Raw genomic sequence first — 12,222 nt, forward strand, 5'->3', positions numbered from 1 at the left:
TTCTAATGCTGGCATTAGGTGTAGTGTCACTGAGGCATTGGCAGGAAGATGTGAGAGCAGTGAATGTTTTCTTGGGAGCATGAGAGACAAGTGGGAATCTGCTAGGAGCAGAGACGTTTGGATCATAGGGTAACTCAAACTGAAGGAACCTCAGGAGATCTTTCATCCAATCTCATGCTCAGAGCAGGGTCAGCTATGGAGTCATACCAGGTAGCTCAGAGCTGCATCCAGCTGGGTCTTAAAAACCTCCAAGGAAGGAAGGCAAACTTTTCCAGTGCTTGACTGTCTTCATGGGGAAAAAATTTCCCCTTATATACAAGACCCCAAAGGAGAGGTACGTGACCTCTTTTAGCCTTTTCTGCTGCTAATGCTCTGCAGTGCTTGCAGGGAATGGCAGCAGGTATGGTCTTGATAGCAGATAGGGACTCTGCCATCAGCCTCACCACAGCTTACCTTCACCTTCAAGTTCTCCTGCCAATAAACTAGGCCTTTGGGCTGGTGGTGCCTGGATGAACGTCTGTCTGATCTGTTGTGAGGAAAGGGCTGGAGCTTTTCAACTGTTGCCTGCTGTTTTGGAGGTAATTGCATTGCTTGTTCACACAGGACTTCTGGTACCTGGCAGGAGTCTCCAGGAGGCTGAAATACCCTAGGCTGTGCTAGAGGTGTGCAAAGGGGAGAGTCCCATGGAGGCAAGAAGACACTGTTACCATGGTGGGTCACAGAAGAGCGAAGGAGTTTGAAGATGATGGGCAGTAGCAGAGCTGGCTGCTGCTCCTTGTCTGCCAGAGTCCAGGGTGTAGCATTTAGCTCTTCCCTCCTTGCCCTCTCTACAGCTTGCATTTCTCTGTCTCACACGCTTTGCTTAATTAGTTTGTCGGCCACTGTCATCGTAGCGGGAGACTGCAGAACACCCAGCAGAGCGTAGCTCTCATTGCAGTTACTGTAGCTGAGCTCTGCTGTAACACAAGTGATAGCTTAATAAAACACAGCATTGCAGACTAAATATCTTGGCACTGATTGCAGCTTCTTATTGAAATAAGAAAGGCAGAGAAAAAAAGAAATACAAGAAACTGGAAAGAATGAAAGTTATAATAATTAATGGCTTCACTTTTAATACCAGGGACATGGGTAAAAATATATAAACCCCCAAAGTAAAAAATTAAATTGAAGTTTGAGCTACTGTTTGTCAATAGCTTGAACTTGGTTTTCCATTCTGGTTCCAGCCTCGAGTCTGAAAAGGCAGAATTATTTCTGGTCAGCCTGAGGATCAGGGTGTGATTTGTGGGGAGAAATTAAAACTGTGTGAAGACAAATGAAACCTGAATCAAACCAGTTAAATTAACTCTGCATCTTGGAGCAGACTGAGCAGATCTCTTATTTAAAGGGCTCTGATGAGTTTCATTTTGCTGTCAGCATCATTCTGAAACCTCACTGTGGTAATGAGAGTGGCTCTTTTTCAAATTGAGTGTCGGCTCCCTGCAGAGAAGGTATCCTCCAGTTGCCTCAGGTGGTCTATCAGAGGTTATCTGCTCAGTCGTGCTGCCATCTGGGATCCTCTGGCCTGCAGTTTGACCTGAAAAGTGGGGCAATCATATTTAGGACCTGCCTGTGATTCACAGACATGTGAGCCTGGCCCAGGTCAGGTCAGAGAAAGGTCTTAATGAAAGGATGGTCACTCCACCTTTAAGAAGTCCCTGCAGGCAGGATACAGGTTCTAAGCCATTGTGCAAGCATTTGCTGCCCTTTGCCCCTGAACATCACTTGTGCTCCTCCATCTGAACCTCTGGGACTCATTTCACCTACTTCACTCATCTAAGGTTAGTATTAAGCTGAGAGGGTCTTCCCTTTATTTTACAGAGTTATTGTTACTCCCAAGGGAGACTGAGCCCACCAGTCCTGTGCAGCTTGCATAACTGCAATTAATTTCTCCCAAGAAACATCCCCAAGTGTCTGCAGTAGGTGAAATGACGTCCAGCCTTTCAGTCTATTTCTCCCACCAACATCGAAGTAGCAGCAGGTTACAAAGGCCTTGGAAATCTGATTTTACTCCCTTTAGCCAGTGGTTGAGAAGAGAAAAGCCCAAGGGAGGTTCTCTTTTAACCATGAGGATGTGAAATTTCATTTGTGGCTGACAACGCTCTTAATCCTGCCTTTTTATTGATGAAGAAACTCTGAGTACCTCAACTATTTCTCAGTTTCCCCAGACAGCAATTGAGGTTGTTTCAGCTATGCATCAAAATGCCCTGGCAATCAAGGTGCTATTGATTTAAACCTAATGGCCAGACACTCAGGAATTTCACCCAGAAAAGAAAAATCAATGTCACCTTATTTTTGTTTTTTTCCTGTTAAGATATTATAATGAAAAGGCGTAAGAGTCTCACCATCTCCTTCCCGTTAAGCAATACACTTGCAGGACTGAGAAAGAACATTGGGTCAGGCTCTGGTGAGGTAGCCAGCCATCAACAGATGGGAATTACTCTAGGGTTAAACAATTTTCCTTGATTGCATGCTGCTATGAGTATCTGCCTGTCTCCAGTGACCTTCCCTGAGGCATGCAAGCTGCACTGCTATGTGGGACTCTGGAGAGGATGTCTTGAGTAATGCATTAGCCCTATTACTGGAGGAGCTCTGTGTTGGAAGGATGCTCCCCATTTCATCCTTGCTTCATTTTGGCTGTTTTCTTCCCCCTTCCCTTCCCCTATCCCAAGGGTAAAGTGTCACTTGGAATCTGGCAGACTGGTTTACAAAACTGGTTTAAATGCATGACAGGTAAGCACCAGCCAGATTGATGCTTAGAGCCATGGTAAACTGAGCAACACCACAGGCTCTCTGCTGTCTAGTAAGTGAGGGATGCCAGGATCCATTCTGTCACCCATAAGCTGAATGGTCCAACATTGGCTGTGTCCATACTGCTAAACTCTTTTACATGCCAAAACAAGGTGGTTTTCCCCTTTGGGCTTCTCAGGAGCATGCATGGCACTTATTTACTGCAGTGTGGGTATTGTCTGGGAGAGGGCACAAGCTGAAGCCAGGCTGTGGGATGTGATAATATTTTGCTGGTGTGGGTGATGAGGATGCTTGAGTCTGTAAGGCAGCTGTTCTCAGTTCCTTAGGATGTCAGAGACACCAACCACAGAGTACAGAAGCTGTCATGAGCAGTCCTCCTTTAGGTCTTTTGCAGAATCTTGCCTGTCAGCACTCCAAATGTTTTGGAGCCAAATCACCTTTAGAAATTATGCTGTCTTGGGCCTCCTCTTAATCAGCCAAAGGGACTTGGATCCTGCATCACATATTCTGATAAACAATGAGGAGCCGGGCATGGTGTGGGGCAGTGCTGACTGATGATGGCACTGACACCCCAGTGATGTTCTGAACTGCTCCTGGGTTGAGACATGTGACTCAGGCATTTTCTCCTGAGAAGTGTGAGAAGAACTGAAGGATGGTTTTAATTTCCCTTGATTTTGGAGTGTCCCTATGCAAGTTTAAAGAGCTAGGAGTGACCCTTCCTCATAATTGATCCCTTTCAAGATGACTGCCCAAAACTTCGTGAGGAACGTGTACCAATCTACATACCAGCTACCTCTGGTGTCACTGTGCATGTAGAGCCTCATTTGCACCATGCAAATGGTCCAAATGCTCATTTGAGCATTTTCCATGAAGACAATACAACTGTCAGAGGAACACCTGGTGTGAGACCTGTGTTTCCAGAGCCAAGCATTATCTGGGTGATAGGCAAATACAGAGACAACGAGAAGGGAATCCGACAGCACAGACTGAAGGCACATAATAAAACTGTCTTAAAATTGCATTTTTGTGAGTGCTGCTCAAGCCAGACGGTACCCATTTGTTGGAATGATGTGACCTCACGGAGATGAGAGGCCTGACCCAAGCTTTGCTGCAGCTATTGATGCAGTGATCAACTATTGACCTCTTCATCCATTTTTCCATGACTGGCTCCCACCCAGACTCTGGAGCCTCCTAAACAGTAAACTTGGGACAGCTTAGCAGCCCACAGGAGGCCTTGCAGGTTGTCAGCACTCAATGAGGAGTGACAAATCGGAGTGTGTTGTTTTACAAACACCAGTCCAATGTCAACATGTTGATCTCCCCCACCTGTTCTCACCTACTGAACTTCACTTGCTTCCTCCAAAAGCAGCTCCACCTCACACCGTTGTGTCTGTGCTGACACAGGCTGAAGTTACCCTGCCAGGAGCAGGAAAAGGGCATGGTCCTCTGCTGATTTAGCGCAGGCTTGGTTGCATATGGAAATGAGTTTTCCTTGGAAAGACAGGCCTCCTGCTTTTACTCTTACCTTCTGCAAAGGGATTGAGTGTTTTCAGACTAATCCTTTGGTGAAGCTGGATCCAAGCTTCCAAGTTAAACTGCCAATAGGTCTAATTTTGCCAGCAGGTTCCCCATGTTTGGGGCTGAGAATCATGTAGTGTAAATTCCACAGGATCCCACTGTGGTGTTATTTTCACTTGTGTAGCTTTCCTGCCAGTTCATATAGGAGAGGCACTGAACTATTTAACAACACAATCAAATGTGTTTTCTACATGTTAAATCAAGTGCTGTGAGTACAAACATTGCAGCATACTTAATTAAGCTCTCTTGTATATGTTAAACAAGTTTCTTGCTTCATTTGTAGTGTAAGAACAGAAGATCAGCTCTTAGCAATGGTTTAAATATCTCTTGCAAGCCAAAAGGGAGACTGCATATGTTTGAAGTCCGGAGTTATTTAGAGGAAATAAAATTAGGCATTTGCTAGCCATTGCTCTGTTAGAGGATCTCTGATATAAAAGAGAAAAAGCATCAAGTAAAAATAATACATATGTATGTGAGTTTGGATGTGTAATTCTTGTTTTCCTCCAGGCGGCACATTGGGGACAGGTAATCCTACTTAAAGAATTTGGCCTTAGAGGAACTAATAAGAAACTCTTAGAAGCCAGGAGCATTTCTGTGATTTCTATGGTCGTGCCCATAATCAAAACCCTGAGCTTATTGTTGCTATGGTGGGTACACCCATATTTCAAAAAACATTTTCCTTTGACTTCACCTGAGTAAAACGGTGTCCTGGCAAGAACGGGTTTGAACTGAAAAAAAGTACTTTTAGCCTTCTGAACTGTCCTTTTGATTCATCATGTCTTAGTACAACCCACACATCAACCAGGCTGATGGTCTGGTGAGGTGGAGGATAGCTGTTGTTCCTGTGTAAAAGGAGCCAGCCAGCTCCTGGGGCTCAAGTGACTGTGCCTCTGTGTCTTCCAGGTGAATCTGGAAGATTCTGGAATCTGGAAGATGATCATACTGACAAGCCTCATCACAGCCCTTCAGTCTATCACCCTGGGGCAGCCTTGGAGAGCAACACAGAGGATTTGAGACCCTGATCAAAGGAGTTTTAATTCCTCTGGGTTAGATCTGATCTCACTTTCAGGTGGTGGTTTTTCAGTCAGCTTGAAGAGCGCTGCCTGCTTCTTCTCCTTCGGCTGGTTTTCAAAGGGTAGTAAAGCACTTGACAAGGGCGGCTGCAGAGACTGCTGAACACACCAGCTGCCTGCCCTTTGCAATTGTAGATTTCTAAGAACTGAAGACAATTCTTTTGTCTTTGTGTTTTTTTTCACATTTTTCTTAGAGTGTTTAGAGGGAAGGAACATTGTCCCCAGAATGACAGTGGTGTACCAGTGGGAGTATAGCCCTTCTCTTACAGGGCCCACTGTTACCAAGACATCTCAGGAAATCCTCTGCCACCACACATTGTTATCTGCTCCTGTTCACCCCATAGATTTGTGTGCTTCTGTTCACCCCATAGATTTGTGGTGGGGGTTTTTGCCTCTCCAAGTGGGGATGTATTTGGAGAGCTAGGGCAGGGTGTGTGTATACGTGGGGCTGTATTTCCTCATGAGGTGACACTGAAGATAAGCTTGTTTGGGTGCCTTGATACGTTATTCATCGCCTTAATCCTCACCTTGATATCTGTTTCCTCTCTTCATCAGGAAAATGAGAGCCACTGCCCCAGTGTGACCTGTCTCAAAGGTACAACAAAATAAAGACCACCTGTCCCACTCCCTCAGACACCTCCCAGTATGGATGGCTTGGTTGAGCAGAACAATGTGGTAATGCACAATAAGATTGCTGAAGCTGGGAAAAGGAATGGTTTGATTAATACACGGAACTTAGTGGCAGAGAGCCGAGACGGTCTGGTCTCTGTGTACCCGACCCCCCAGTACCAGAGCCACCGAGCAGGCAGCCTTTCCTCTCCAAGCTGCCTGAAGAACGGCAGGAATGACCCTGTGCAGCAGCTTCTGGACCCCAACATGCTGCAACAGACAGTGGAGTCTCACTACCGGCCCAACATCATCCTCTACTCGGAGAACATGCTGCGCTCCTGGGGCGAGAGCATTGGCTCGGAGTGCTGTGAAACTACCTTCATCGAGGACCGCTCTCCCACCAAAGACAGCCTGGAGTACCCGGACAGCAAGTTCATTGACCTCTCAGTGGACGACATGAAGATTCACACCCTCTCCTATGATGTAGAGGAAGAGGAGGATTTCCAGGAGCTGGAGGTCAGATGTCATTTGGGCTATGTGGGGAAAACTGGGGGGAGGAGAGCATATTTAGGGTTATGTGTACAGCCTCCAAGAGCTGAGCTGCAAGGGATCGGCTGCTCTGGAAGCCCATCTGCATAGGAGCAGTTTTGTCACTCTTGCATCTGGGCAGGACAGTAAGCAATTGCTCGTCTTTGTTTGTTGGGTAAAGTCCCAGCTCTGTGGATGACAAAATTCCCACTAGAGATCAGCATTTCCCTCCTGTCTCTGAATGGGCTGGTCAGAAACTGAAGAAGACCCATGTGCTTAAATGGTGCGTAAGGTTGGGGCCAGGAGCATCTGTCTGCATACATGGAGCTTGCCTTACTCAGCCAGCCGACATCATCTCTTGCTTTCTCCTAATCTGAGCTGGGCATCAAGCAGATTGTTTTGCATACCGGCTCATGGACATGAAACAATTCTGTCTCTGAATAAGAACAGAATTAGAAGTCTTGAGGTTTCAAGCTGCAATGAATCCTGTGTCTCTGAAATAAAAGATTTTTTTTCTGATGAAGTGAAACACTTCACTAGATCCCAAATTCAATGTTTTCTTTTGGGCTCCTGTTCTTCATTGATTGCTCATGGTAAAGTGAGATATATTTTGTTCTCTGAATGGGGCATACTATGGAAATCAACTTCATTCTTTGTTAAATGATGCATTTTTTTACTTTAAAAAGTATTTTTGATTTTGTCTGAAACCAGCTGCCCAAGCACAGCACAGATTTATGTTTGCCAGCGTGTGTGAGAATGGAGGGTGTGCATCATGCCGCTGATCCCAAAACTTCCTCCAGCATTGCTCACAGACCCCTAACCTAGCAAAGACTGTGTAGAGCAAAACAATAGCTTCAACTGAAATGTCCAAGTTAAGATTGAGAGAGTATATGCTCTCCTTTCTCTGTTGCAGGGGTTTTCTCTACCGAGACATCACAAGTCCTAAAACTCCTATTTTTACCTCTTGTAACACTAGTGTCTCACCCTGTGATCAGCACAGGGGCAACACAACAAGAGCGTGACTTCTCTTTTATTCTGTTTTCTTTCTGTATTGATAAGGTAAGAAGAGAGAGGTGTTTTTCCCAGTGTGTGCCAGTCACGCAGCATTCAGTGCCTCCGCAGGGAGACGAGAAGTTTCTCTCTGAGGCATGTAAGGGTGTTTGCAAAAATCACACCCTTCTACAGCATTTCAGAATTGGCTGTGGGAAGTCTCATTTTCTTAATCAAAACACAATCCCTGGTTGGTGCCTTTTGCCCTCATTTCTCTCATGCAGTAGTAATGCAAGTGACTGCAGCAGGCATGTAATTGCCTGATGGTGTTATTGACACATCTGACCTGACATTTAGGCAGAAAAAAAAAAAAAACTCACTCTTGTCAATCCAAATCCACCAAGATCTTCCTTAGCCAGCTGCTGGAGAACAGGATAAAAAAAGGATGGGAAAATAGGCAGGACAAGGAAAATATGCTTATACCAAAAATCTTCTCCTTTTTCTTGGTGGGATTTTTAAGGTGCCTTTGCACTGTAGGTCCCTCCATCTGCATGGTCTCTTCAAAGTGGTACTGTAGGAGCTTGATCAGCTTTTCATAGAGAACATTTGTTTTGAGAAAACCACCTTTAAAACGAGGTCTGAGGAAAATGAATTCATCCTTCCCCTCCCCAGATCTCAAGGGGAGAAAGGATAGAATCTTTGCAAATTTTGGTACCGTGCTATGATAGTGTGTGCATCGTTTTCACAGTCTCCTCCTTCTTTCTGACCTATTTCTCTGGATTGTAGTCTCCTGAGATCATACATGCCACTTCTTAAATGAGTGTGTTGCATGGGTGTATCTGTCACCACACATTCCCAGCCTCACTTAACCCTGTGGGATGCTACTGTGCTAGTAGAGAAGTATATGGACAGCCATCCTCACCTACACGTACAAAGTGCTCAGAAAAGGACGACATTCACCAAGTATACACCTGTCTGTCTTCCTCTTTTCTCTATCAGAGTTTCTGTTTCACCAGGAGAATAGAGCAAGGGAGGAAAAAATGATGCAAGGTCTAGGGAAGGACTTGCCTGACTGGAAACACATGCATTGCTAGAATTGCTTGAAACCTTCACTTCCAGCCTAGTATCAGTCTCAGTCCTTGTGCTGTTTGGCCACTTTTCGCACTTCTCCATGAACCAGAGCCAAACGACCAACCTGCTGAGCAGCTGGACTCAGCATGCAGGGTAACGTTCATCCCAGGAAGGTCCAAATTCTGTGGATGCAGCTGGTCTTGCAGTAGGATGAGGAGAAGAGGAGAGATGCGTTTGATAGCACAAGACCAGAAAAAAAAGGTGACTGCTGTGTTGTGCTCTTCTGGTTCCCATGTGCCCAGATGGATGAGGACCTCCTGGGCTTGGCTAGTACAGAGGTTCAGTAGAATCATAGTTTCATGTGTTGAGACTTCAGGAATAGAAGAAAAGTTTTTGAGGACAGCAGTCACTGAGGCAAATGCTTTTTAAAACTACTGATAGACCTGAAGTGGAGTGGAAAAGGTTAGTACCAGGACTCAGAGGAGAAGTGAAAAGGAGAACAATGAGCGAGGATGATACAACAGGAGTGCAAGGTTTTGCTTCCCCACTGTGAGAGCCTTCAAGGATTTGAGTCTGCCATTGAGGATGCACAGCATGTTGCTGAGTGTCTTGCCCCATTGATTGTCATGCCACAGCTCATCAAGGGATAGGAACTGCGTAGCATAAGAGCACATGGGGCTCAGTTCTTGAAAATGTTCTTTTTGTTGTAATATATCTACTTCAGCACTTCTTTCTGGGAGAAAACTCTAAAACCTTATTTTTGCAAACAATAGCAAAGAGGGGGAGCTTTGTGCAGAAGAAGAGCTGCTGTCTCTTGAAAACTGAGGGCTACCACCTGTTCTCCATGTGACAGGGCAAGGCAAGTTCCAACTTGCATCCCAACTCAGGCATCTCAGTAAAATGCCTCCTGGGGACAGAACAGTCCTGAATTTGTGAGTAATTTCTCTTTCCCCACATCTCTCTGGCAGTGCCTGTCTTATTGCAGGGATCCTGCCTAAGAGTTATCAGGGCTGGGTATTTGATTTCTTAGAAATGAAGAGAAATCTAACTCATCCTTTTGCAGTGACCACCTCCATGCAATATTTGCAGAAGTCCATGGACATATTCAGAAAACAGCTTTACTGCTAGTCAGTGTGTTTTTGCAGGGTTTCATTTTTGAAGCTATTTGGGCTCTCAATAACCAGATAGGTTGTTTTTCGCTTGCTGAAAATTTCACTGAAGGGAAAGTTTCTGGAGAAAAAAAAAAAAAAAAAGCTATTTTGATTGACAGCAGTTTGATTTTGGTTTGAAGAGCTGACCCAGCCAGGCTGCAGGGGTTGCTGCCGTCCCCTTCAGGATGGGTCTGTCCTGCTCAGTAATGCCTCTCATAACTCACCTAAAAGGAAGCATCTTCTTCCCTTCCCAAGCCTGGGGACTCTGAAGAACCAATGAGGTGTAGCAGAGGAGCAGGAGACATTCTAAGCAGGGTCTTGCACATCACTGCTACAGTGTGGCCATGTTTAACTTCCTTATTCTTTTTTTTTTTTTTTCTTTTACCAGCAGTGTTTCTCAGCTCCTGGTGAAATGTTATTCAGACTGCCTATGAAAATCATAATTGTCTGGAGGGAAAAACATTTCTGAAATGACTCTCATTTGCATATACAGCCCCATTTTGCTCCAGCAATTACCAGGCATGAAAACAGAAGGTTGCACATTCTGTCAAAGCTTTAAACTTCTCTCTTTGGCACCCATCCCTGAAATCAAATAATTCTCTACTGAGAATGATTGAGATATCTGTTGGTATCTCCAGAATTCTTATAAATATCTTAAAAGTTCTTTAAGCCACAGCCAATGGACAGATAAGTTGTCAAATGTGGCAGCGGTGAAATACTACATTAGTTGTTGGCTGAAATACCCTCCTGTTAGAGTTCATGTGTAAATGCAGTGCCATTTTTTATCCAGAAACATCATTTGTCATATTACACTCCTGGTAGTTTTCCTGCTAACCCCTAGATAGATGGCTTATTTAGAGAAACCCAAGCTATTGATGGCAGCAAATTGAATTATTCATATGTGTCGCATAAAAGAATATGTCTGAGCTCTCTCTTAAAACCCATTTTCTTTTTCCCAGCAATGTCTGAAACAGTCTCAGAAAATGAATGTTCTGGGGAGTGAAGGAAGAAAGGAAATGTAGTGCTTTCCTTCTTTGTTCCTCTACAAACTGCTGAATGCTCCTGTGAATCTTAGATTTGAGTGTGGAAGTGTAGAGACAGAAGGTGGATCCTAAGCTGTGTCTTGTTCTATCTAACCCCTCTTCTCAATATTCCTAAGCATCTCCTGGCCATGTCTCTTCTGTGACATGAAGACAAGGCTGCAGGGAGGCTTATGCACATTGAACCCCATGATATACATGCTTTCTATCAGTGTTTCAGCTTGCACAGGCTTAGACAATCCTGCGTTGTGCTGATAAGACCTGAGCTGCTGTGTCCTCAGCCTCCCTTGGGAGTAATCAAGAAGCGTGTTTTGGACACCCCTTGGAGAGCTGAGCATGGTGGAGTTCCCCTTCCAGAGAGCTCTAAAGCATCAGTGAAGAGGCAGTCTAGTGGAGGTGTGGGAGGCTGTAGCACAGATGACATCCAAGGCAGGTCTTGCATGCTTGAGATACTTGCTTGTATGCTCATTTTCCTTCAGGGTCTTGCACTCTGATTTTACTCATGAATTGACTGTTTATCACAGTGCTCTTGCAGTAGTATTTTCTCCATCCTGCACCTGGGGAACTGAAGAAAATGGTGCAATAGAAGTCTTGCCCAAGCTCACCTAAGGGATGTGTTGCAGAACTGGTAATGGATGCTTAGTGACTTGCTGCCACAAGAGGTTATGGCAGAGCACCAAGTTTTGAACTTTTGAACGGATTAGACAGATTCATGGATGAGGAATCCATAAACAGATATTAAAAGGAATTGTCAAAACTTTCTAATACCTTCTACACAGTTTTGGGTGCTGAGGGAGCACAAGAGGTGGACTGCAAAGTGCCCAGGTTTATGTCAAGTCCTGCTACTGTTGTCAGAGGCAGAGCATGGGGCTGAACAGGCTATTCATCTTACCTCAGAGACCACACTTTATGTCCCTGGATTCCTTCACAAGCACATTATTAACAGGCTACAAGAGTGACTAGACTTCATTTGCATTTGATTTGATTTTCTCCCTTAAAGTAGAAGCCACTGGAGTCTGGAGATACTGAACCCATCCAAGGGGCTTCATTAGCCAGCCCCAGGTGAAGACAGCATGGCTGGGAAGTCACCTTCAGCAGTCTCCAAGAGCCCTCTTATAAATCTTGTTAATAGTATCCAGGGCTCAGAGCAGTTTATTTTCTCATCACTTCCATGAGTTTTCAGACTGACTCTATGCAGTGAGGTCCCTGGGCTCCAGTCTATAAGTGGCAGGAACTCTGGGTGAGCTGCACACTGTCATTTGCAGGAGGTGGGGATAGGATATATTTCCTTGAGGACTGCTCCACAAAGGGACCTGTGTCAGCTGTGAAGCAAAAAGAGGACAAGCACAAAGGGCTACCCCAGGTGCCCTAGCTTTAGCAGTGTCCTGCTACTGT

The 12,222-nt window shown here is 45.1% G+C and overlaps 1 protein-coding gene across 1 annotated transcript in view; it reads left to right on the forward strand.

Annotated features, from left to right (window-relative positions):
* Positions 1 to 5,997: 5,997 nt before the first annotated feature.
* Positions 5,998 to 12,222, forward strand: part of SYNDIG1 (synapse differentiation inducing 1) — an 11,697-nt gene continuing 5,472 nt past the window's right edge. Inside the window, exon 1 of the mRNA XM_008936309.1 lies at positions 5,998 to 6,563. Coding sequence (XP_008934557.1) covers positions 6,084 to 6,563 — 480 coding nt within the window. The 5' untranslated portion in view covers positions 5,998 to 6,083. The remainder of the gene's footprint in view (positions 6,564 to 12,222) is intronic.

Source organism: Merops nubicus, unplaced genomic scaffold, assembly GCF_000691845.1.
Source record: "Merops nubicus isolate BGI_N331 unplaced genomic scaffold, ASM69184v1 scaffold11260, whole genome shotgun sequence".
NCBI lineage: Eukaryota > Metazoa > Chordata > Aves > Coraciiformes > Meropidae > Merops > Merops nubicus.